The 27122-nt window shown below is 41.7% G+C and overlaps 1 protein-coding gene across 5 annotated transcripts in view; it reads left to right on the top strand.

The window, feature by feature from the left end:
• The window catches only part of sipa1l1 (signal-induced proliferation-associated 1 like 1), an 83402-nt gene that overhangs the window by 22511 nt on the left and 33769 nt on the right, over nt 1-27122 (top strand). For 4 of the 5 annotated variants that reach the window (XM_072685649.1, XM_072685641.1, XM_072685625.1 and 1 more), the window contains exon 1: nt 25189-26421. In XM_072685649.1, the coding sequence (XP_072541750.1) occupies nt 25287-26421 (1135 nt within the window). In that variant the 5' untranslated portion in view covers nt 25189-25286. Of the gene's footprint in view, nt 1-24660; nt 26422-27122 lie in introns of those variants that run through there. The other variant, XM_072685616.1, reaches the window with a different exon arrangement.

Here is a 27122-nt window from a genome sequence, read left to right as displayed (position 1 = left end):
ACCGTATACTAGTGGCTGATTATATGCTACATGTCCAACAGTTTGTAGACCCCTGCTCATCCAACACTATAGAAACAGCTTGTACTCTTCTAAAAGGGCTTTTCACTAGATGTTGGAACATTTACTATGAGGATTTGATTGCATGCAGCCACACTACCTGACCTCACTAATGGTCTTGATGTTGGAGATGTTGGTTCTGGATGATAAACGCTATTCCAGCTCATCTCGGTGGTATCATATTGCTTCACAACCGAATACTGGGGTGTTTATGCCCTGTTAGCTGACACTCTGCATTGTCAAGAATGACCTTGTGCTTTTCTATGGAGATTCTAAAAGCAGTGTGGGCACTGTTAAGTAGGTGAGTGTTAAGAGATGTCTGGATATTTGTGGATGTAGGGTATTCTAAGATTACATAATATATATTTTTACAGTAACATAGAAGTTAGGTCACTGTCTGTCCTATTTTTAATTGCATCGTGGCCAAAAATGAATTTTACGAACCCAACACTTCACATGTATATCACTGCTGTTTAGAAACATAATATTTTTCTTTTCTACATCATTTGATTGGACCATTAGAAATCTCATCCACATACCTTAAAAGTAAAGAACAGATTTTAGATTTGACTGTTTTAAGGTTTTTAAGCTTAAGACTTGTATGGAGAGTGATGAAGAGTGGAGATATGAATTATAGTATATATTTTAAAGTGCAAAGGTAAAATTGTACTGAAACCCCCTAAAAACCCCATATAGCATGCCTGCTTTCCTGCTCTACAGCCAATCACATGCGGTTGTGGCTCTTTCTAAATGATCTGGTGTGTGACAGATGAGCCCTCCCTCTCACTCTGCAGGCAAATGCTGCAGCCAGGCACGTCTTGTTCACACAGTTAGATGGCAGCAGCTGAGTGGTGTGTGGTGGGCGAAGGGGCGGTGTAGCGCTCGATGAGGTGCGGGGGATTTGATTGTGGCTCCCTTTGGATTTGCTGCTAGGAGTTATTGAGAGAAAGATCTTGCAGAACTTCTGCATTTCACTGCAGTGTGGGAAGTATGCTATGAAAAACTGCTGTTCCTGATTTAGACATTATTATTGGTGTGGTTTCTAAATGATGTCAAATTCTCCTGTTTGGGTTTTTTTTTTTTTTTTTTTTTTTGGCCTGGCCTGGGGTTGTGGGTTCGATCCTCGCTCTGCCCTCTTACTGTCTGTAAGAAGTTTGGGGTCTTCTCCTTATGTTCTACAATAGACTGGTGCCCTGTCCAGGATGTATACCTGTCGTGTACTTGGTGATTCTTGGTAGGCTAATATAAGTTTGAGGAGTGTGCTGTCTGCCCTTTATTTTAAAGGGTCCATTGTTTTTAAGATTATAAGCATGTACACGCACATGTAAATGAGCTCTGTTCTGATTAGCTTTCGTATATATAAGTTTTGCCTCATTCAGAAAGCAGTCTGGGCTGAAACACATTGTAATTTAAACATGGATGGATAAGGATAAACTACCATTGGCTAAATAGAAGAATGGGTAGCATTTGTGACCGTATGAAACCTTAACAGTGTTCACATACTACATCAAACTCTCAGTTTGATGTAGTGAAGATTCAGCTTTTCATGGGTTCTTTTATGTGAATTTTTTATAATTTTTTTTAAAGAAGAGATGGTATGCTCGTTGGCCTGCTTTTTTTTTTTTTTTTTTTCAAGTATGAAATTCTGTCTTTTATAAAGTTTTCACAAGAGTGCTTTATTTGCTGAAGGCTGTTGGTGGTGTTGGAGGCCTATACTTATTAAATAAGTATTGAATGACACCGCAATGATGTAACAAATCTATTTATGCCCACAATCAGATAAACACTGCCAGCTGCAAATGAGAAATGACACAGTGTGGCTTGGTGACCGTCTGTGCAAACATCTCCATCAATGAATGTCTTCAGAAAACATTTATGTGCATGCGATTTGTGAACAGATTCCTGTTGTGGTGGATAGACTGTGTGTGTGTGTGTGTGTGTGTGTGTGTGTGTGTGTGTGTGTGTCACAGAGGACGTCTGACCTGCTAGAACTGTCCGCAGGATACAAAGTTGCACAATACACAGGAAATGAAGGGGTGTGCGATAACGGCTGGTGGCACACAAGTGTGTTCAGTCAGTGACATGCGAGTCCATTTTCACCGGTCCAGCAGCAGGACAGTGCGACAGCAGGGAAGACTGAGATCTTGCTAGCAGTTTGATTCCATGCTGCTTTCTTACTAAGAAACATTCTAGTTTATCTGCTTTGCTACTGTAAAGGTCAGGGCTTGCATGAGTACAGATGAGTCCATGCCTAATCCAATGCTGACCTTATTAGATGTTGCAATGTATTGTCTGTCGTATGAGAGCAGACTTGGTTAACCGAGGTGCTTCGTAATGCCTGTGCGATGTCAACGTTGAGTAAACGCTGATGTTCATTAAGGCAGAGCTGGCGTCGCGACTAATCAGCACATCCCTTTGCGATCCGAGTTCCTCTCATCTGTCTCAGTCATTCCATCACCATGGTTACCAGACTGAGCTGTGATTTTCTTTGGATAGCTTGCATCATTTTCACTTCAGAAGTTCATACCCACAACCTGCGTTCACCAGCCTGACATCATGACTCGTGCTCCAACTTCTGTTCCCAAATCCATACAAATCCATATCGACAGGCTGCTGTGATTTTTTTTAATTTTTTTATTATTATTATTATTTTTTTATTGTACAGTGTACTTCATCTACACCATCAGCAATCACATGAAGGCGTATACTTTTGTATAAATGCTTGGCTACTCCCCAAACATGCATTCAATTTCCTGCCCAATTTTGCAGAACCAATTGACCCACCCACTCAGTAGGATTCTTCCCATCGCTTGCAATGCTCCTGACACTAGGAGGGTGAGGACAAAAACAAGCCTCCTCCAAAATATGTGAGGGCCACCATTGCGCTTGGAGGAAAGCACCGGATCCTCAGGTCTGATGCATATAGATGTCTATTCCAGCCCCATCTACCCACCCAGAGAGAGCATGCCAATTGTGCTCTCTCAGGCTGTGGCTGCTAATGACGATGTGGCTCATGCGACCCATGGGCCAATTTTCTTGGTTTTTGGATTTAAACAAAAGTAACAATCTCCCAAGCAAATGTGTACTGTAATGTATTTATTCTGGTTTCTACATTCTCTATTACAGAAAGGTTCTTTTCACTTACTTTTGGAGATTGCTATTGGTCATATGCCTTACGTTGCTTACGTTGTTAAGTTAGCATGTTGCTTGTGGTTTTCTATGGGTGTAATTTGATCCTTAGTCCCAGCAGGATCCTTGGTCTCTTCCTGTAATCCACTGTGTAGTCTTTGTTTGTAGGACCTCATAGGCCTAGATAAATACAAGCACTGTTTTCATACTCTGCTGAGTTACACTCCTAAAAATAAAGGCGCTACAGAGTTTTCGAGCAATGCCGTAGAAGATCCTTTCAAGTAACTACAGAACCTTGCTGTTATGGTTTTTCACACTCACAAATCAAATTTATGAAACCAAAAGGGGTCGGACATTTCATTATGGCATTGTTTGAAGAAGCCTTTAAAGAACCTTGTTGAAAGCTTAGTGGTTACAGTAATGACCTTCCTGATTTCAGGTTGTTAAGTTGACTAAAAGCCAAGAACACTGACCTCAACATCCCCAAACAAATGCTAACTTTCAATACCTTCAGTTGTATGCATGGGTGAGTGAACCCAGGCTAACCTTGAATCTGAAGAGCCTTCCTTTTGAAGAGTTTTGTTTTAATTTAAGACCCCCTGCAGTCACTATAGTTATTCAGATATTGCTTTGTATTAGTTTATTTTTTGTGAGCGTGAGGTTTGGTATCTAATGTTGTGATATCACTGTGAAGAAGTACTCACAATTAATTGAGTTGCAGTTTTCATGCAGTCTCAACATTTATTTTGACTCTTCTACTGTCTTGGCCTGAGTATAAGTAGGACTTGTAACTTTCTCTTGAGACAAACGCTCCCACAAATATTTCACTCATGAGTGATGAGTGTAAAAAATAAATAAAGCAGAAAACTTTTCCTTCACTGCAATGCTGCATTGCTTAATGTTCTCCTCCATTCACACTGCTCTCCCCTGTTCTCACAGTCCTAAAATGTGTTTCCTTGTTCACACTGCTGCAGAGTGTTCTCCCCTGTTTGCACTATCCAGTGTTCTCCTCCATTCACACGGTGTTGTTTTAGAAAGCCCCTCATTCATACAGTCATAGAATATTCTCACCTGTTTACACTGTTGCAGTATGTTCTCCCCTGTATAATTATAATATATTTATAATTTACTATATAATTCTATTCTACAGTGTCTTCCTGTCTTCACACTAATCAGAAATGTTCTAGTCTGTTCCCACTGTTCTAGAATGCAGTTCTCCTGTTGAAGCTGTTCTAGAATGTACTATTATTCCCACTGTTCCTGAATGCTCTTCCCTTGTTGAAGCTGTTCTAGAATGTACTATTATTCCCACTGTCCTAGAAAGCTCTTCTCCTGTTTCCACGGTTCTAGAATGCTCTTCCCCTGTTGCAGCTGTTCTAGAATGCTCTTCCCCTGTTGCAGCTGTTTTGGAATGTACTGTTATTAATACTGTTCTAGAATGCTCTTCCCCTGTTTCCACGGTTCTAGAATGCTCTTCCCATGTTGCAGCTGTTCTAGAATGCTCTTCCCCTGTTGCAGCTGTTCTAGAATGCACTATTATTAACACTGTTTCAGAATAAACTTCCCCTGTTGCAGCTGTTCTAGAAAGTACTATTATTAACACTGTTCTAGAATGCTTTTCCCCTGTTTCCACAGTTCTAGAATGCTCTTCCTCTGTTGCAGCTGTTCCAGAATGAACTTCCCCTGTTAAAGCTGTTCTAGGAAGTATTCCTTTCCTCAAGCTATTTTAGAAAACTCTCTCTTGTTCTCTTTGTTTTAGAATATACCTTTATTTGTACTTTATTATTGCAGTTCTATGGTCTAGTCGGACCAACGGTTGATGATCAAAGTTGGAATAAGAATGTTTCAATCTCATGGAATGGCCAGGCAGTCTACATAGAGGTGGAGACAATGAAAGTGGGATCAGCAGTTGTTCAGTCCTACAAGAGCTTTTGTCTGTCAGGACTGAAATCTGATCCACACATCTTTATTTGAGGCTGAAGGAGCGAGCTGTGGAGCTGAAGAAACCCAATTATTTGAGAGACTGCAAATGTGTTTTAAGCTTGTCCACATGGCTACAGACGCTGAATATCTGATCGTTCAATACTTGGTCAGGGGCCTTGTAAATTTATGCGGTTCTATAAATAGACTGCTGTTTTATTTTTGATTAAGATCGAATTTATAATGCCAGTTTGGCTCATAATAGAGCAAATGATATTTCTATTGCACATTTGGATAATAGACATGTGTGGGTGTATTTCATGTATTCCTTTAGCCCACACAGTTTGAAGTGAAGGGTTAAAAAGGCTAATAAAAGTTAGTTTTAGGCCATCAGTCAGTCTGGTTATAAAGACATCTGAATCTTCCATAGAAAATCCTAAACGGCGCATCCCTGTTAGTAACTTCCACAGTATAGATTTCAATAGTGTAAACTTGACCCTCAAATGTTGAGTTAACGGGAAAGAAGCAATAGTTATTAAATGACGATCGACTCCCTGTAATTCCCCGTTAACAGTGTTTGTTGTCAAGTATTCTGCTTAGATTTTGATCATCTCTTTTAAAGTATGAGGCATCCAGATATTCATTTTACTATAACTTTAATTCCTAAAGCTGGATGGTTTTCTGAGTCACATATATTTCTTCTGGAAATACCAGACGATAACACTTCGACATCAAACACATCATCAGTCTTCTTCGTTTGAGCCAGAGATTTCAGCAGAGCTGCAGTGCATTCACCCAGCCTCAGATCTACGCGTTTCAATAGGATTTTGTGCTAAATGGAGAAAAATGAGTAGGCGACCCTTTATCAAAATAAATGTGCGCAGTAAAACGTTCTGGCACTCTTCGGGTTCACCTCCCCCCTCGATGACTTGGTGCTGTGCTGGAGTCTTTAGTAGCTGCTATTGTCTGCACCCACTCACTCTCCATCTTTCACACGAGTGCTAGCGAGAGAAATTAACAGATAGCGCTTAGCGAGAAGTTGGTGAGCGTGGAGGTGTGATTAAGGGCAGGTGGATGACCGACACTGAGGGTTGGGGGGTGGCAGTCATGTGCTACCTAAAACAGAAGTGTATCGGTCATAAACGGTACCGAAGTGGAAACCTGCTGCAGAGCTTGAGATGGCTCAATGGTCTGGTCAGACTTGTGGGTTGAATATACAGGTCATGCCTGTAGTTAGTACTGTTTATTCATTTAAAAGAGCAATATCCTTTTTTTTTTTATTCATTTATCTGAGGTCCACAGCGTTTGTGTAGGTTTGTGTTCCAAAGCCAGTCATCATTCATTTTTTTCCCTTTTTCTCTTGGAATCATTCAGGCTCTTTTTCTTTGTGTGTCTTTAAGACTGATTATATCTAACTTATCTTTTACTATGGATGACTGCAGGGTATCCAGTCTAGGCTCAAACACTTCTTAGAACTTTAATTTGATTGGTTGAAGCAAAGCTGCTGTTGTCTGAGTAGGCATATATTTAAAAGTGGTGTTTTTTTTTTTTTTTTTTTGGGTGACATCACACATATAATGCCTGCAGGACAGGTGGTTTTGACAGCTTATCAGGGTTCAGGTAATGCATCAAACTTCCTAGTAAAAATGTGCAGATATTTCAGGGAAATTTCAGGGTTTTTCATTGGTACAGGCCGATTAAGAACGCAAGAAGGGGTTATAATTAGTTGCTCTTTTGTTCATACTCTTATTATAAAAGCAGAATGTTGTAATTATGTATATTCTATGTCCATTTTGGTACTAGGAAAAGGAATAAACTGGTTTCTAGGCAGTGTGCTATAAGTTTACTGTTGGCTTATTGATAGCAGTTGGCCCCATAATCAGTAGCCAGGAGGCAGCATGGAGGCGTCATGGATGAGTGTAAATTCCAGTCTAGTATGTGAAAAGGCTCTCATTAAGAGTGCTACTCCCACAAGCAGATATCATCTGACTCTGTCAGAAACAACTATACACGTCACCCATACCATTTTAAAAACCATCTGCCTAATATTGAGTCCCCCTACAGATCTGACTATTCGAGGCATGGACTCCACAAGACCTCCTGAAGGTATCCTTTGGTATCTGGCACCAAGGCGTTAGCATTAAAGTCCTCTAAGAGGTGGGGCCATGGATGGCATCAGTGAGCCATTGGTGCTAAGGACCACTGGCTATTGCCAGTTCACCAGTTGTCCTTTCTTGCAGCACTTTTGGTAGACACTGACCACTGAATGCCAGGAACACCTTACAAGATTGTTTTGAAGACTCAGTCATCCTAATGTTCGCTTTATACATCATGCCGTCCGTTTCAGCACTTGCCTAACCATTTTCACATGTCTCCTTTAAGTGTGTCCGCTACCAACAGGTGCAGAAATGTGGCGGGTTTATTGGTTCTGGTAGGTTAGCGAGTCTTGACATGTTGATGAGACAGCCAGCCAAAAACCATCGAAGCTGTGGAAAAACTGCCTGTGACACAATCAGATCTTTTAAAGGGTAGTCGAGAGGCTGGGGTGAAGCTCTCACTGTTTACTGAAAACTGTTTTATTTCAGCTATTTTAAGTTTGTTTTTATGTATCTGGAAAAAAGAAAGTGGAAAAGAGAGCCTGGGAGAAATAACACACTGAATCCCCAGAGCCCTGAATTTCACGTTCAGAAAAAAGAAATACCTGTTCATGTGTTTTTGTGCAAAGAATCCATGTGCTGGCTGCGGCGCTCTGCATTTAAAATGATTTAGTTTGGGGGTTTGTTGCTGTTTATATTTATTTATATTCTTTATATTCTTCTTAAGAATTCTTCACACAGCTTCTTTAATAAGGTAAACTGTGTATCTGTCCACAGTATCTTTGTCATATAGGCAACAGCTGGCTACTATCTTCCAGAGGTACAGGTTGTAAGGCAGTATCTATAAAAAATTAATGTGTGGCCCTAACCTTCAAGTTTTATGATTCTGCTTGCTAGGGACCTTAATGTGGCAACAGCCCACACTGAGCTCCCTCGAGGAGCCATAACACGCCCCTCCATTCATATTCAGTACAGGGAAACGGCTCACTGTTAGTCTAATATAGCTTACTGACCATTTTATGTGGTCCAGTACTAATAGCCGAATCTGGACCACCTTCTTTGCTTCTGATTACTGGCTGTTTGTCATAAGCTATTATAAAGTTTTTTTCAACTCTTGTATGTTTGAGTGGCAGTATGTGAAAGACTTGTTCTCTGACTGGCCCTGCTGTTATGATTTAGCTTTTTTCACATTCAATTCTGAGCTTAAGTGTTAACATCCAGACCTCCAGGCTGACCCCTTGTCCTTCTTTATCTTGAGAGAATGCTCCCATTCCCCATCCTAAGGAATGCAGTGTGGCAGCTCCTGTCTGAAAGCTTGTAAGACAAACCAAAGCCTCATGTGCCACTGTGAGTTAAAGGAGTGCTGCTTTTCAGCTGTTCAACAAGCAAGTAATCTCATTTTCTTGAAAAAGATAATGCATGCACCTCTTACCTGGAAACAGAATGGGTGCATTACAACTATACAATCTCTGTTGTCTCCTTTCCCCTTCAGAATTGCAGAATTCCAGGGGCGTAAAACGTTCTGCTCTCACGGTCAGCCTGTGCGTGTGTGTGTGTTTATTTATTTGTTTATTTATTTATTATTTTTTTACATATACATAACATTAAAGACAGCAGTACAGCATTTTATTTTGTATGAAGCAGCAAAGCAAGTGTAGCATGACCTCCTTTTTTAATATAATTTAACCTAGCCCCTGACATTGCACTTCCTGCGACGTGACCGCTGCACATGCGCAGGTTGAGATTATGATACCGAAACCATATATTGTGCGGCCCTGCTGTAGAGTAATCATTACATTAACAGCCATCTAGAGTCCAGTATCCGTTTAGCGCATGGTAAACCTTCAGCCCTGGCCTTGTCGGTTTAACCATTAGGCTTTTATTGCGTTTAAATTAAGCAATACATTTTCATTATTACTTGTTATTGGCAGTAGGAGACATCCACTTGCACAGCCTCTGTTGAATGTAATCTGTTTGCTTTTGATATAACCACATGATTTATAGGTTAGTAATATCTTCTGTTTACAGCAGTTAAGGTCAGTGTAGAGGAGAGATGGGTCACTTTGTCTAATAATCTTGATGTGACCTTGCATCCTTGAGCTGCTCAGATTCTCTTAATGTATTCAAGAAGAAACTGAAATAACTCGATGTGCAGTCTATACTGTAAAAGCACGGCAGTATTCACACATGGTCCTCAGTCATCGCATTGAAACGGGTCTGTTTGTCCTTGTTTTCTAGTAGATTGTCATTTTACGCAAGCTTCTGCCTATGTCCAGTGTTGACCTTAATATGTTGTTTTTCACAGGATGGGAATCAATTTGAATGCTATAAGCTCACTTGAAAATATGCTAAATTTAAGACGTACAGTATCACTTATATAAAAGAGCAGATTGTTACAGGAATGGTTTTGCTGCATTTGAAGAGTTTGTTGTAGTCATATGATGCAGACCCTAAGCATAGTAATATCACCAGTGGTGTAAATGGAATCGCTGATCTGAAAAAGGATCCAATCCGTAATGGGTGTGAAGTGGGTGGGGCTTTTTCACACCCACTTATATTATAAAATCATATGTTGTTAAAATCGTAAATATAGGCGTCCTCACCATGCTAGTAGATGCGTCACCTCTTTGCTCTTAATTCCGCAATGTTATGAAAGGCTAGTCTTACACAACACGCCTTACGTCGTGTACGACTGCAGTGCACTTTGGGTCCACCAGGGGACCACCTTGTTTTCAGAATCACAAAAGAACAGACAGGAGGTTCATCTGTGCAGCCGTGCTCGGTCACACATTCCATCTCTCGCTCACTTTCTCGCTTTCTGTGAAAGAACAGAGGGAGAGAAAAGGGAAAAAACTGGTGCAGCAGGGACATGTGCACAGCATGAGTGCTGCTCTTGTTTTTTCCATCCCTCCTCTTCTCTCTGCAGTACCCCAAATACCCATCAGCCAGGATCTCGCTTTGGGGGATCGTCAGCTTGTGCCTGAGATAAGAAGGGGGTCTATCCACCCGAAAATGGGAGCAGAACACAGCCGTGTGTGTGTGTGTGTGTGTGTGTGTGTGTGTGTGTGTGTGTGTGTGTGTGTGTGTGTGTGTGTGTGTGTGTGTGTGTGTGTGTGTGTGTGTGTGTGTGTGTGTGTGTGTGTGTGTGGCTATGCTGTACAGCAGCCAGATTGCAGGTGTTTACTGCTCACTGCAAAGCCATTTCTGGATGTAATGACTCACGCCGATATCCTTCCTCCTACACCAACCTGCTGTAGCACAATGAGCGCCCTATTCACAGCCACATTCAGCCAATTAAACTGGAGCTCTTTCCAGTGTGGTATAGAGGCCCTCTCTGACCGCTGTCATCCATCAGCTTCCCTACATATTTATATTCTGTCCAAGCAGTGTGCAGCTAGAGCAGGTGTTTTCATAATCCCAATTATGTAATGATTTTAATGAAAGGATTCTCTCATATCCCATTCATATCAAGACCTTGTAACTTCACTTTTACTGTGTTTGAAAATGAGGTCATCTATATAATTTAATAACATTTTAGTGAGGGTTGGAACCACAAACATTTGTCTCTTCACAACACTATATCAAAAGTCATGAGACCATGTGTGTTTTTTTTTTTTTTTTTAAGTATGGATGGCAGGTCTTCCTAATACAGCATTAAAACAGGAAGTTTTATATAGGGTTGGGCAGTATTCACTTTTTTTTCCATACCTTTTCCAAGTATTACTGCAGTACAGGGGCTGTAAGTTGCGCAAGTAGTGCAAATGACTTCAATACCACCTCAACCTGCCTTATTTTAAAAGTTTGCTCATAGGTGCAATTTTATATTGTCTGACAACTGCAAATGTTAAACTGCTCTAAATCAGGAGAGAGAAGCTGCAAGCTAGCATTAGTGTAGGTAGAAAGGTTTTTTTTGTTTGTTTTTCTTTTCTCCATGGTTTTGGATCTGTAGTCCACACACCAAGCCAGTCTTTGCTGACCTAGCTCGGCTTCAGCTGCACAGAGTATTAGAACGCTAAGTTCAGCTGCTGCTGCCTAACTGCTAAGCTACCAAAACAGTTGAGGATAAAAACGTGTGTCTGAGAGCGAAGTCAAGCGACTGGTGTTGTTGGGAGTAACAGGAAGGCAGACTGAGACAGGATCTGCCGTGTTTGGCACTATCTAGCTATATTTAGATACGTTAGCCAGCACGCTAAACACCACAGCACAGTCCGGGTTCCAGCAAACTAGGGCTCAAATCACACGTTTAAAGAATAGGCAGCATACCTGAGAATGCAAGACGAGCGAATGGGCTTAGGAGTGTGTTTGACTGTTTTCGGGCACATTTAATATCCAAGTTTGCTTGATTTTTCCCTTTCAGGTGAACCCAGCGCATTGTTGACTCCCAACTACGAAGGGCTTGTTTTTTTTTTTCTTATTTTTTTTTTTTTTCCCCACCTATTTTTAGAGCGTGGAATCTTCCACAGCGCCCCCACCCTGTGGCTCTCTTTAAGGCACATGGGGGAATGCGCTTATTTGGCCATAAACTAGATCAACACAGAACAGAACGTCTGACACATCAAACAAATCATCATTTCGAAATACCGTCCTCATTTTGAGTTCCCATCAACATCTTTATATACTGTGTTAAACGGTATTACCGTTCTAATGCCTTACCCTAATTCTCTGTAGAATTATGAGAACTCAACAAATCGTTTGGATGCTGCAGTGCTTCTCTGACTGGAAGAAGGTACTTTGGATTGGTGGAAAAGCTCTTGTGGAGTGTTATCCAAAGCAGTTTCTCTCCATTGTTACAAGTTGAAGAACCCTTTCAGTGCTCAAACCCTTTTTGCTATGATTTGTAGTTGAAAAATGTTGATGGAACACAGTGAGCTTCTGTTTATGATGATTAAGCCTCAACTACTCTGCTAAAGCAGTGTAGTCATTTGTTGTCTATGAAGAAGCAGATCTTTGACCCACCACAGTTTTCTTTTTCTCTCTTTACTTCCATTTTATTTTTCTTGAACTTCTCTGAACGGCTGGAATTACATGCTGTGTTGTTTGACAGCCTCTTCTGTTAATTACACCTCTCTCTCTCTCTCTCTCTCTCTCTCTCTCTCTCTCTCTCTCTCTCCTTCTCTTCCTCTCTCTCTCTCTCTCTTTCCTTCTCTTCCTCTCTCTCTCTCTCTCTTTCCTTCTCTTCCTCTCTCTCTCTGCGCTTCTTTGCTATTTCGGTCTGTTCCTCCCACCATCCCTGTGACTGTGTTGCTATGGGCATTTGGTGGAAATGTTGATATTGCTGCCTCGAAGGTTCATCTCATGACAAATTCTGTTCTTTGCTGTACTGATTACAGAAGATCAGTCTGACTGGGTTTGGTGCATTGCAATTTGGCACACTTTGTACCCTTTTCCTTGTTTGCACGTCAGCACTGATTATGATTTTCAAAGCAGTTAAAGCTGTTAGGCGTTCAGAATAAAGAGAGAAGTACACAGTATTACATCTTGTGCATTTCTAAGTGCATTACAGATGAGCGTAAATTGTGCACTTAAAACTGCGTTGTCCGATTAGGCTACTCCACTTAGGGTAGATTTTAATCCATGTTTTTTTTTCTATCAGTGACTTGAGAAAGTTGTTGCCGATTTTTATATGCATTAAGAGTGTAAGAACAATACAGTAGTGTTGTACTGTAGAAAAGTAGACTTTTCTTTTACTCAGATTTAATGCATATGGTGGTTTGTTCTTAATACTATGACAGTTTTCCTAAAATGTATACAAAAAATTACAGTATAGCACCTTGCGTCCAGTATAACCGTTTTCAGTCGTAACCCCCAATATGTGGTGCAATTTGTATGCAATTTATTTCTTCTTTTTAATTTGATTTATGTATCTATTTATTTAAATCTATTTGTTTAAAAAAGCTTCTTTGGGGTCTTTTAGACAAATACCATATTTTCATTTACATTATTTTTGTCTTTTTTGTTTTGTTTTGTTTTTATATTATTTGTTTTTATATATTCTGTAAGAGAAGCTGAATGCATACAGCTGTAGCATTGAAGGCGAAGTGATGAACACTGATTATCTAGTTCCAGCGGCAGGCAAGAGTGTGGAAGCTGAGTGACTTTGACAAGGAATCAAATTGTGATTGCTAGGCCACATCCTATTGTGTGTTTCTGATTATGCATTGGTCAGTATCTACCAAAAGTGCGTCAATGAAGAAGAACCCGGAGAACCAGCAACAAATTAATGGTTGCCCAAGGCTGATGCAAGTGGGGGAGCAAAGACTAGTCAGTCTGGTCTGATCCTACAGAAGAGTAACTGTAGCATAAACTTTTTTTTTGGATTTTTTGGAGACCATGCCATGAAGGGTCAGCGCTAGGAGAGCTGCACAGTATTACAAAGTAATTAAATGGTAAACAGGTCCTGCTCAGACTGGCGACCCTGAACAGTTTGCTGGCTCTGTTTGGTGACCGTGAACAGGAGAGCTGTGAAAACAATGTGTAACCATCATCCTACAAATGAATATTATCTGGTCAACTCTAGTTAGTGTACGAGTGTGTGATCAAGGGGGTTAAAAAAAGCTGGAAAGCATTTTTCAGGCCTGGATCATGCTTGGTTAAATTAGGCCGTGTTCTGGACTCAAATAATTAATGAAGTTGGTTTGCAAATTGGTACATCAGATGTGACGTCCTCAACCCTGCCACTTGAATTAATTTTTAAGTGATGTGACTTCAGCCAGTAGAGCAAGACCTTGTGTGTATTGAGTGTTTTTCCTGATTACTTATATATAGGGGAAAGACCTGGCTGTGTAGGACAGAGGTGTATTGTCAGGTGTGTGTGTGTGTGTGTTTCATAAGTGTTTACTGATATTAACCTAAGAATCCCAATCCCAGTTTGGTCCACCAGATGCCTTCTCACCCCCCCTCCTTTGCTTATTAAGGTAATTTATCAAATAAACTCCAGCCAGTCAGGGTAGGAGTGGGGTCTGATTTTTCTCTCCTGCTTGCAGTCTCGTCCATCAGCCTGACTCTTCTGCCTCAGGCACTCTCAGCTTTCAGTGGCCCATTTTATAACCGGCCTTTGTAAATACTGACATCACTATCAGAATGCTATAAATACTAGATGGGCCAAATCCACCGTCACACCACAGATTAATAATGAATCCTCTCCGTGCCTAAAATGAACCATCTGACTGCATTTTTTCCCCTTAACCAGTGATAAAATGGTGAGCGTGTTTTGTAGGTGACCTCTCGATTTGGAAGGCGAATTCAAATACGCATTGCTGCATTTTGACTGTCTACGTCTGGTTTTCATTTCCAGCTTTCTGATTTGGATGATAAAGTTCTGTCATATAGCCTAGACAAAGCTTTGTGTGGCTGTTTTAATAGAACAGACATAATGCAGACCGTTTTTGTGGAATATTTCCTTCTGTTGTGTTTGCCCTGTGTGACTTGTAGTGTGGCCTGCCTTCTGTTGGCCTAAAAGCACATTTGTTTGCCCATTTCCAGTTCATTGAACTGGTCAAGAAGTTGAGTGCTGTTTATTTTGGTGCCATAACATGCACAGATACTGACACACACACCCCTACACACACACACACATATATGTAGTTAGTGGGTCCTGCTGGGCTAACAGTTTGCATCAGAGCGCCATGCTCATATTTATCTTTCTCCCCTAGTGGTTCTATATCAAGAGAGCAAGAGAAAGAGCGAGAGAGGGGAAGAAGGCAAGAGTGGGCGAAAGAGAGTGAGCGAGTGGTAAGTTAAAGAAAATATGCTTGTGAACAGGAGACCGCATGGACCACAGTCTGCCCAGTGGTTCCCATTTAGTGGGTAAACATGGTCTTCCGCAGAGAATGGGCGAAGAAAAGAGGGTTTATCACCAACCACCAGGCAACCCAAGCCTGCATCTCTGTGCTGAAATTTCTCTCATTAAGCACAGTGTTAACGCTGGACTATGTAGCAGCTCACGAATCTCAATGCCCACATATAACCAAGCCTCTAAATCCTGTTACTCAGTAACAGAGGAGACGGAAACCAAGGCTGGGGAATATTCACACTTGGCAAAGAACCAAGCACAAGCACTCTATGCTTTGTGTTCTATTGCCTCTGCTTATTGCATTGCGCTTCATCCTGTTAGCTATATGGAGAAACAGCTTCATTGGCTGTTCATAGGTTTGCCATTTTTCTTCTAATCACTGTTTTGGCCACATTTGTGTAAAGAATCCATATAAATTAATTGCTGTAGAGACTAGTTAAGCTGCCTCAAAGCTAGCAGCGTTACGCCATTGAGAGACAGTAAAAGTGGTGAAGGCTTTTTCCTGTGGACATTGAACAACAGTGGACATCATCTAAGGTAAAGAAATTGTTGAGCAAAGCAGTTTAAACAAAAAAACTGCCATTGCATTGTACTGGAGCACTGTCTCTGTGCTGCTCTTTTCCAAAGGGAAACCTGTTAAAACTGCTCATTTTAAAAGATCCCAGTAAGAGCCAGGGGTCAATTCTTTTAGAAGTCTCTCCATGCCAGTGATATTTCCAGAGAAGTTAGTTTCCTCACGTGTATGTGTGAAAAATGTTTCCAGGGTCAGGGTAAAATTTCTGCTGTTTGCTCAGAGATCCTCAGGCCAAGTGAGAGAATTCCGTAGATTGGTCTAAGGCTAGCCACAGAGTGTTTACGTTACGTGATTTATAACAGTGTTTCTCAATCCAGTGCTTGGACCTACCAAACACTTTCACATGTTTTGCTCTATCCCAGATCCCTGTACGCTGCACTTAGAAATAACAGTGCTGCAGAACGTTATTAGAGCAGTGCCGTTTAACATAATTACCACATTTTAAACTTCATTGGGAACTTGTGGGGCTGTGTTTAGAAGAAGAATCAACCCACTATTGGAGGTGTGTGGACAGCAGTGAAGAATGTGTGGGAAGCAGTTAATTGAGCTCAGTTTTAGAAAACCTGGTGGAAATATAACAGAGCAGTGTGAGGTGGTTGTCAAACTTCAGCAGAGGACCTTCAAATTACAGATGGAAAGTCTTGGGCCTTTTTGTTTTGCTGCAGGGCTGAATGGTTCAGAGCATGGAGGGTAACTGTTCCAGTGGCTTTTCAGCACAGAACGCTTACAAACCAGGCTGAGCACCAGTTAGCCGCCCATGCTTGAGGGTCACACAGTTTGGTGAGAGGGCTAAACGATGTAGGGATCACTTTTGTGCCTCAAGATCCTGGGTCTTTATTTTTCCAGTACGGAAAATGGCAGAGACCGTATCTAACAAAAATAAAAAATATTTGTTCTAATTTGGCACGTTAATGACTTGGGCCTTGTCCAACATCTTTGTCCTGGACTATGTTCATGATTTTCTGACTGTAGGTCATCTTTATGCCCGCTATCCGTGAGCATAGTGAGGTTTGACAACTTTGGCATGCAGTTAGCACGGAGTTACTTTCAAACAGACTTGATTAAGTGGATTCCAACATACTACATACATCTGCAAAATGGCCTCCTTGACGTTGTTTGAGACGACTGTACGTTTATGATTGCAGGTTGCCTAATGCTAACGGATGAATTTTGGCGATAGTTATTTGGCGAGCAAGATTAGCATTGTAGTTGTAGTAGTTGCTGCTACTGCTAAAGAACAAAACTGTCAAGATAATTATTAAGCAATATCGTGCCCTTCCGGATCCTGATTTTCCGGGTTGTCTGATTGCCAGTGTAAACTTATATTGCATATTTTTTTACTGTGTGTTCTCCCCAACCTATGAACTTTTTCATACTGCATCTAAATTGTGACTCTTCTTTATATGGGCTTTAACTATTCCTTTGTGGTAATTCGAATAAATTGTGATCGCAACCACATCCTTACTGCGGCAATTTCATATCTGATGGCTGGACTGGCTGACCTTAGAGCTAGACGGTACACTTCAATCTTCAATATGAGCAACAACTGTCTTTATTGTGTCTTAACTTTATTACACAGACCTTGTGGTAGCAGCTTGTCCTTGCTACTGCAGTGCAATACAGCCTCTCTACTGGGCTCTCCTGAGTGACCTGGCCCGAACAGTAGAACATCCTTATCTTGGATAAAGTGCTTCCATGTTTCAGCAATAATGTCAAGGAAGGTAGACCATGATAGATGACAGTAGGTTCTTCTCGAAGTACGTTAAGGGGAGATGACGTCTCTATAACTGCCTCTTTGAAGTGGTTCATTACGCGTTGCCCTTGAAATTGCAGCGGTATTTTTGGAAGGAATAAGGAATAAGGGGATACAGGTCTAACACACTCTGCTCTTAAGTTGCTGTCTTCAGCTGTGAGTCACCGTCTGGGCTTGAATCATGTGGCTGTGGGACAGTGCAGGCATGTTGGAGGGAACACCTGAGCCAAACGCATCCCAATCCCAGTCCAAACGCCTCCCACTGCAGGTGTCCCAGCCCTGAGGTGTGAAGAGAGTTTGGCTCCATTATTGGCACGACAGCACGGCACTGTGCTTCTAAGAGAGCTTATTAGTCCTCAAGTGTCCTCTGAAACAGTGCTCTGTTGTATGTGATGCTGACGAATGCTTAATGTCAGCTATGGTTGGCACAGTTACTCGAAAAAAAAACTCAAACAGACAGTTTAGATTTACCTTCTTGATAAACTGGCAGTGATTGACAGCTTGCGGGATGACACAAATGTGTATTCTGCTCTGCCAGTGGCTAATGGACACCGCTTTTATATGCACATTATTTTTACCCAATAAGTGTTATAAATCTACATGATCTATTACAGAAATGTGTTTTGCATAACATGCGTCAGTGCGTTGCTACTGAAAACTTGGATTTCTCCGGAGAGCAAGCTGTGGCGAAAAATTATTGTGCACAGGCCAATTTAAAGTGTGGGGGTATTCTAGGCAGAGACCCATCAGTGTGGTGCTCTGTAAGCTTTGCGAAGTGGATATTTCTTTTGACCTCAGTAGAACTGCAATGCAAACACATTCAAAGCCCAAGTGTTCTGGAGTGATTTTCAACATGGCAGCACTGTATCTTTTCTGAACCACTGCTGTTGTGGTAACATGACTGGTATTAATGTAAAATCATTGTTACTCCATTTCAAATAAAGGGTTGCTATAACATAAAACAGATTGCCTGATAACACTAAGGTATATTTTGTTGCAGAATAATAACGGCATGAAATGTAAAGAGATGTGTTTTTAAGAGGTGATTTTTTAAAAAGATTTTTTTATTATTATTGTCAAATTATTGTAATTGCGCATATACACCTAAAAACCCCTTCAGATTTGCTAAATGCAGAGCAGCTCAGGCTTCAAAAGCTCCCACTACACGGCCTTATCGTAACCCCATGTTTACTTTGGTGTTGGTACAGCTGTTTAAATGTGTTTTTGGTCGGCGTATCTTCAATGCTCACACTAGAGTTCAAAGAGCAGTTTCTTTGGTACTCGACGTGATGCCTAGAGCATTGTTTCTCAGACCGGTCTCAAGGGACCCCTAGATTTACTGTTGTCTGTTTGTCTGTGTAATGAGTTGGTTGAAGCAAAGATCTGGACCATAAAACTTGGGACTGATCAGAATAACTGGTTAGTTATTCTCTTACTGATGTACTGTATAATCATTAATGTCAGCCCTATTTTTCCCCTCTCAATCATATTTACTTTTTTTATTGTTTGAAGTTTAGTGTAGTTTGGTCGTATTTCTGTACTTTCAAACATTTTTAAGCAACAGGACAAGCACCCTGTGGCTGTATTGTCCGTTATCATAATTGGAGGGTGTTGTTTATCTAGCTGTATTCGTTCTGTTGCTTGAGAGGCTGCAATTATACGCATTGTTCTACACCATGGTGCTCTGGAGCTATGGGTTTTTATTTCTTTCTTTCTTTCTCCAGGTTTTTCATAAAGATGTCAGGGAAGTGCAGCCCACCTCTTGCTTGTCCACGGCCTTATTCATTCTCTCTTTAGACACCCCTTCACTGCACACTGAATGCCTGTTCTTCCTTTTTTTAGACTCCATTACGTGCTCAGATCCATTACAATCACTCTCTGTTTGTACCAGCTCTTCTCATGCCTTTATCTCTCTCTCTCTCTCTTTGTCTGTCTCTCTCTCTCTCTCTCTCTCTCTCTCTCTCTCTCTCTCTCTCTCTCTCTCTCTCTCTCTCTCTCTCTCTCTCTTGTCTCTTTGTCTCTCTCTTTGTCTCTCTCTCTCTCTCTCTCTCTCTCTCTCTCTCTCTCTCTCTGTATCTCTCTCTCTCTGTCTGTATCTCTCTCTCTCTGTCTGTATCTCTCTCTCTCTGTCTGTATCTGGAAGAGATAGGGAGGGAAAGAAGGACAGGCTGCTCTTGTCCTGCTTCTCAGGAATGCTGATTACATTTTGAAATCTGTTTCTCCTGTGAGTTGCACAGGGAGCTACAAATAGTGATGTTTAAAGCAGGGCTCAGAAGCAATAAAAATGACTACTTTTTTTTCTTTCTTTACCTTGTCTTCACACCTCAACACATTGGGCCTAAATCCAGTTACAGCATATGATTTCCCACAAATAGTTGTGATTAAGTAATAGTTTTACGGAGCTACCAGACCCGCCAGTATTTTATATTAATAAATGTACACACACACACATACAGGTGGTAGCTATTTTCTGACCCCTGATTCATAAACAGAAACTAAAATTATTTTCAAGGTGTATGCAGTTTCTTAAGTACAATACCACAGACTGGTATGTGCAACATACAAAGGCAGATCTGTTGCAAGACTAGCTGAAAATGTGTTTTAAATTTAAAGGTATAGTTTGGCAAAAATTATTTGTTGATTTACTAAGACATGTTTAATACCTGAAATCTGCTTCTACAAACAAAAGATTTAGGCAGTCACCAATCTCATACACATACCCAAAACATCTCAACCCAGTGAAAATGCGTCCAGATTTATAGAAAAAAAAAATCATGGTATGATTTACTTTCTATAAAAGCGAACAAATTTCTCTGGTAAGTTTTATAAAATAATTAGTTAATTTATTTGTACCTTTTTTTAAATATTGAGAACACATTCATAGTAAGCTAAATATAACTGGGTTGTGGTTATACTGTGTCTGCGATTGTGGTCTAAATATATATAATGTAACTATAGCTACTGTTTGCCGCCATTGGGAATAATGAAATTATTATGATTTGGTAGCAGACACTCAAATAAATGTTCCTTCAGAGCAGTTGATGACTTTTCTAGGACCAACCAAGTCCAACCTACTGTAAGCCTTCTCTCTATTTCTAGTAGCAGATTCGTACGCATGGTCTGCGTTGTCATCCACAAGCTAGTCATATCTGCTTTGCTCATTTTGTTCTTCACGGAACCTGTCATGGGTACCTCTTCCTCATTAGCCAGTTACATGTTCTGTGTCAGCCGGCGCTTGCCCAATCTGTCAGTCTTAGGGCTGTAATTTGGCAGCTGCGGATGACTAACACCCAAATTTATGCTCATCCTGACTGAAGCACCTGCAGCTCAACCTCCAAAACACATTAGATCATTTGGGTGGGTAAGGGAGAGATGAGATGGTAGGAGGGGGAGAGGGAGAGAGAGAGAGAGAGGGAGAGGAGTGTAAAAGCTGTATTCTCTGGCTTTTCCTTTCCAGGAATGGAAATTCCCATGACCTCATCTTTTCTTAGAGGGTGAATGTGTGTGTTTGTCTGTTTCTGTACGGGGTGTATGTGTGTGCCACGCCCTCCTCACTTCACACCCTCTCGATCTTTGAGAGGTCAGGGACCCGATGACAGGAATATGACCTCAGATTTTCATCTCCACAGGCATGACGTCCCTCACCCCTGCAGCCATGATTTAAGAGTGTGTGAGTGTGTGTGGTTAGTTCAGTCAGGATCTCTCCACCACACTAGTGCTCTCATAGCGCCTAATGATGTCATTATCCGCATGGGTGGTTGAAAAGTACAGTATCAGGTCTTGTATCCTACAAGCTGCCATTTTTTTTTTAGGTTTAAAATGACAGTTTCGTGCTGAACATTTTAGGCCCCCCGATCACATTTGTAGTTCCATCAGCTGCTTTAGTTTTTCACTGGGCCGCTGGAGTAGACAATTTGGCTAACAAGTAATGAAAGCTTTTAACCGACAGGTTAGAATCAGGTTAGAATCACTAAACGTCCCTAAGACACCTCACACTTGTCTGATCAGGTAATCTAGAATGGTCTTGCTTCTGTGGATTCTGGTGCTATATGACATACTATTTTCTATAGTTGAAATGGATAAATATATTGTCACACAAAAAATGTGTCTCCTGTTTCCAGCACTTTCAGCACAAATTTCATCATGAATGGACCAATACAAGTGCTTCGGAATGGCTTGAAGTAATAGGCCTGCCTTTCATTAAAAAGAAATACAAAGTTTTTGCGTGTCAGGGATGTGATGTGATGTGATGGTGTCTTTCTGCAGTGATATAGTTACGCAGAAATAACATTTGTCCTTTTCAGTGTTATCAGTTAAATAAATAATACATTATTTGGGGGGATTATTTGGGGTTCTTTAAAGCAGAGGTTCCCAAGCCTTTTAATGCAAGGACCCAGATGTAGAGTTGGTGGTGTTCTTGTGACCCAACAAATATTTTGTGAAGTGAAGTAAAACATAAACTAGTCAAAAATGTCCATAAGCTTTTAGTCCAGTTTTACTATATTAATGTAGTGCTAAATATTGTATGTGTGTGTGTGTGTGTGTGTGTGTGTGTGTGTGTGTGTGTATATATATATATATATATATATATATATATATATATATAACACTTGTATTGTCCCTGGTATGTTACTGGTGATTGAGCCACCGGCCACTAGAACCATAACTGTGACTGCTTAAAGTTGTCACTAAGTGGTCTTTTACACAGTCCACTTCTGCTGTCAATTAAGCGACATTTGATACAGTTCTTGCCTACATAAAGGACCACAGTGCTGAAGCTTGTGCTTTGGATTCCGTAGCGGTGCATTGCATTGTTCTACAGTCTCCTATATGGAACTCTGCTCTTATGGAGAAACAAAAATATTAATTATTGTAGATCTATATGGACAAAAACAATTATTTGGACACCTGCTCCTTCATTGTTTCCTCTAAAAAATCAAGGGTGTATTAAAAAGAGGGTTTAGCCTGTTTTTGTTGGAGTAACTGTCTCTACAGTCCAGGGAAGGCTTTGTACTAGATTTCGAACATTGCTGTGAGGATTTGATTGCATGATTAGATGTTGGAGGAGCACCATCCCACCTCCCACCAAGAGTATTAGATGGAGCACCATCATTCCAGAGAACACAGTTCCACTGCTCCACAGCTCAATGCCTGGGGGCTTCATACCCCTCTAGCTCACACCTAGCATTAGGCATGGTGCCAACTGCAGCAGCAGACTCAGCATAGGTCAAAGCAATGGTATAGAGATATCTCGGAGAAAAATGACCATGGCTAATCTCTCTCATTTGCCCCAAACCTCAGAGTTGTTAGGTAGAAATGCACCAGTTTGATGTATTATACTGTATTGAACTGCATCACAGTGCATCATACTGTATTGTTAATAGCATTACCTTGTGTCAAGTGTTTGTGTCAGCAATGGTTTTCAAACTCTGGGTGGTATGGGGAGTAGCGAAGGCTTGTGAAGAAGCTACACTGGATGTCCAACATTTGGTTAAATACGGTTCAATACAGTATAATACATCAAACTGGTGCATTTCTACCTAACAACTCAGTGAGTGGTCATTTTTCTCTGAAATATCTCTATACCATTGCTTTGACCTATGCTGAGTCTGCTGCTGCATGTCTTTACTTGCAGCCTCCTGTTAGATTTTAGAAGGTGGTTGGTGTCCTTTTTTTTTTTTTTTTTTTTTTTTTTTTTTTTTTTTTTTTTCTTGTTAGATGTTAAAAATGTTAATTGAAAGAGCTGATCTGGTATTCCGTGTAACCTCAGTGTTGTGATGCAGCCCTCTTGCCCCATGTTGTGGTCTTTCTCTATTGGTGGTAAAGGATGTCACTGTGCAGTCATTTCCCTCTTTCACCCTCACCTCCTCTCTCTTGCTCACTCGCTCCATCGTCCTCTCTCCCTCACCCTCTTTCTATCTCTTATTAAGGTTAACCCGGCAGCAGCACCGCTCTACAGCAGAAAACACTTGGCAGATGGTTGCCAGGAAACTAAGGAAACTGACATTTCAGAGCTTATCTTGACTGTCGTATGGGAGCTGTCATAAGGCACTCCTGCTGCATTGCATAGTATGTAGGCTTAAAACACTGCACCACCTGCGTAATTCCACCATAATGGGGATACATTCTCACACACATTATAGTGACTCAGTGGCTGGTTTACAGTGCAGCAGCATGCAGAAATGTTCACTGCGTCTGTGGATTGTAATGTAGTGGCTCATCACAGCAGTGTAGGCCCTGATTTATTTATCTGGAGTTATTTGCCCTTTGATACATGAACAGGATTTGGGGTTATGAGTGTCAAATGCCAAAACCGTGCTTTTCCATTTTAATGTACGTAACTGTTTAGTGAGCTTCCATGAATGGGCATAAGACAGCACACCTATTTTAAACTCATAAAGGGCTTTCTACATAGCTTTTGAGTTGATTTAGGTGTTTTGGGGGCAGGAATATCAGTCTTGGGATGGTTGAGGACTAGAACCCACTGGTGTAAGCATTAATATGTAATGGGTACAAATGTTTTTTTTATAATTTTGTATGTACTTTGCAAGTTCATCATAATTTGTGTAAAGACTGCTAGGTATATTCAGCAGTACTTTGTGCTGCAATGCAATAAATATTAATTTAATTATGTAGTACTCGCAAGTATTGCAATTTAACATTTTGATCAACTTGTGATAAATTTTGTTGTTTTTAAGCATATTGAGGATATCATCAGTGCTTGACAAACACTAACCAACTGAATGTTTCATTACAGTGTATTTAGTCCTGTTTGATTGGATGAAGCACAGCACATTTTGAGTTTAAATCAGTGTGCAAAGTATGAGAGTGTGTTGAAGCTTTTTATTTATTGAAATAATAATAGAAGTTACAGGAGAAGGAGAAGGAGTACAGGTCTTGCTTGTATCCTTGTAGCGCAGTGTATGAACTTCATGTGTCTACTGGCTTTTCTGAAATGGAATGATGCACCATGGCCTCATGCCACTAATGGTGCAGCCCCAGAGTAACTGCCTAAATATGGCCTGGGCATAAGAGCGTAGTTAATTATTATTAGAGAAACAGTTTCTTATGGCTTCTGTCAGCTGTGGTATTTGCAGTGTTTTTCCCCCAGCTGCACTCAGCATTGGCAAATACCAATGTGTTCAATGAACTGAAAGCTTTGCTGCTTCTTGTGACTGGTTTCTGTGGCTCTGTATTGTGAACATGGAATTCTTGAATGTGGTCCCTTCTCATTGAAGTGTATAAATCAATTTTGTGGCTTATCACAGTGGTAGATTTACTGATTCACTCTGTCTGATTCATGGGTACTGATTCATTGTCTCTCTGTTTCCTTTTACAGAATTGAGTTCACCTTAGTAGTGATGGAGGAGGACGTCTGACCGTTTTGCTTCACTGCCATGTGTTTTGCATTACGAATCACCTTTGTCCCTGTGGCAGCCCATGCTCACCAGGGCTTCTTATTCTGACCATTCGGCAGACATGCCCTTGTGCTGAGTTTCGTTTCCCGTCATGACCAGTCTGAAGCGTTCCCAGACCGAGCGTTCTGTAGGGGGCTCTGTGCCTGCCTCAGATGAGTTCTACACCCGTCGCCTGCGCTTGCCCAATGGAGGTGCTCCACCCCCACGCAGTGAGAGCACCCACCTGTCCGGATGCACACCTGGAGTGCCCAAGATGGGAGTACGAGCAAGAGTCGCTGACTGGCCCCCAAGGAAAGATGGTGGCAGTGGTGGTGGAAGCGGTGGGGGAGGGGGAAGTGGAGGTGGAGGAAGTGGGGGAGGGGGAAGTGGAGGTGGCAGCAGTGGAAGTGGAAGTGGCAGTAGCAGTGGGGGAGGAAGTGGTGGAGGAGGTGGAAGTGGGGGTGTGTGGCATATAACTGTAGAGACTGACTCGCCAACCACGACACAGAGCACCCAGAGCAACCTTTCCGCCAAGCTGGGTCACCTGATCAGCCCGCAGGATTCCTCAATGCTGCGTAACATTCAGAACACACTGAAGAACAAAATGCATAGCAAGGGCAAAGACAACCGTTTCCTGTCCCCGGACGGCTACCTGGGCTCACCACGCAAAGGCATGCGTCGCATCCGCCAACGCAGCAACAGTGACATCACCATCAGTGAGCTAGACGGGGATGGCAATGAGGGCTGGTCATTCTCTGGTTGGACCCCGATGCACCGGGAGTACGGCAGTACCTCTTCAATTGACAAGCATGGGGTCTCCGGAGAGAGCTTCTTTGACATGCTTAAAGCCTACCAGACAGATGCCCCAGACCAGCGTAGCCCTGCTCCAGAGAAACTAAGTGAACTTCTAACTGTAGCCCACAAGCAGACTGCCCTTGACCTCCCGGATGGTCCTCTGGGACCCCCAAGAGGAAGTCCTGCGAGCCGTTTAAAGGAAAGGGAGAAGCACCTGAAAAGGCGCTCCAAGTCTGAGACTGGGGGCGAGTCTATATTCCGCAAGTTACGAAGCGTGAAGGTCGAGGGAGATTCTTCTCGTGCTGGTTCTGACGCAGAAGACGGAAAGTCTGACGATGCGGGTCCTCCGCCAAAGCCTTGGGTCTGTCAGAAGGGCTTTGCTCACTATGATATCCAGAGTGTCCTCTTTGACTTGAACGAGGCAGTCCAGAGCCGTCAGAGCGTGGTCAAGAGGAAGAACACCACCACCGGAGCCTCGGCGGCCGCTGCAGCTTCAGCCTCCACCTCTTCCTCCCTCTCCTCCACCCAAAGCGGGGCCTATGGCTCCCCGTGTGGTAGCCAAGAGGAGCTCAATGTCAAAGATGGGCCCTCACTGGACCCTGGGGACGACAAAAGCAACGATCTGGTTCTCAGCTGCCCCTGCTTCCGTAACGAGATAGGTGGCGAAGGGGAGAGGAACATCAGCCCTTCTAAGCAAGGCAGCATCGGGAGTGGATCGTCCAGTTCGTCAAGGGACGAGGATGGGTCCCCAGAGGTGGCTCCTAATACTCATTTCAGCAATGCAGGGGTAGCAGTACTAGAAGCTCCAAAGGATGGCAAGAGCATTCACCATGAGCGGGGAAAGAGCAACATTGTGGAACATGTGGACCTTGGGTCCTATTACTACAGAAAGTACTTCTATTTGAGAGGTTAGTGAGAGATTTGGGTAGTTGTCTGGCTTTTACTGCAGTTTTGCCAATAGTTCTAGGAATCTTAATCACTCTCTTTCATTTGGGGCTGGTCCAAGTAATTAGAATTCTCGAGGATGGACCTGATTAGAAGGCTTATAAGCATGCAGGTTGGTGCCAATTCAAGATGTAAAACTCTCATCATTGCAGTTTATTTAATGCAGCTGTAAATATAAATGGGTATCTAGTAATTTCAGGATTGCAATGGTATCTCTTGTCTAGGAAGCATGTGTTGTGAAAAAAAACACTAGTGTTTTTCTACTTTTTCTGACTTTTTATTTATTAAGAAATCCGTAGCCTTGCCTGCCCTTTAACTCTGTTTAAACCTCAAAATTTAACACACTTATACATTATTGGAAATTTAATTGAAAACATATTTACTACGGTCTACTGCAAGAACTGTTTGTGACTAGTGCTTTAAATGGCTCTAGAAAGAAAAACAATTAGAAATCACATTATCAGAAACTTTCTTTCATGTTTTTTGTTTTACCAGCATACAGCAGTTATCTGAGGTTCCCTTGAAAAGCCATTGTAGATATCACAGTCTGCACTGTAGATACAACAGGCTGAAAATGCTTGAAAGTGTGTTCTTATAGTCCTCCACTGATTTGTGGGCAGACATTTGCCTAGAGGTGGTGGTTGCCAAGTCTTGGCACAAAGAA

This window comes from Salminus brasiliensis, chromosome 1 (genome assembly GCF_030463535.1).
Source record: "Salminus brasiliensis chromosome 1, fSalBra1.hap2, whole genome shotgun sequence".
NCBI classification, from domain to species: domain Eukaryota; kingdom Metazoa; phylum Chordata; class Actinopteri; order Characiformes; family Bryconidae; genus Salminus; species Salminus brasiliensis.
This window is presented reverse-complemented; position numbering and strand designations above follow the sequence as displayed.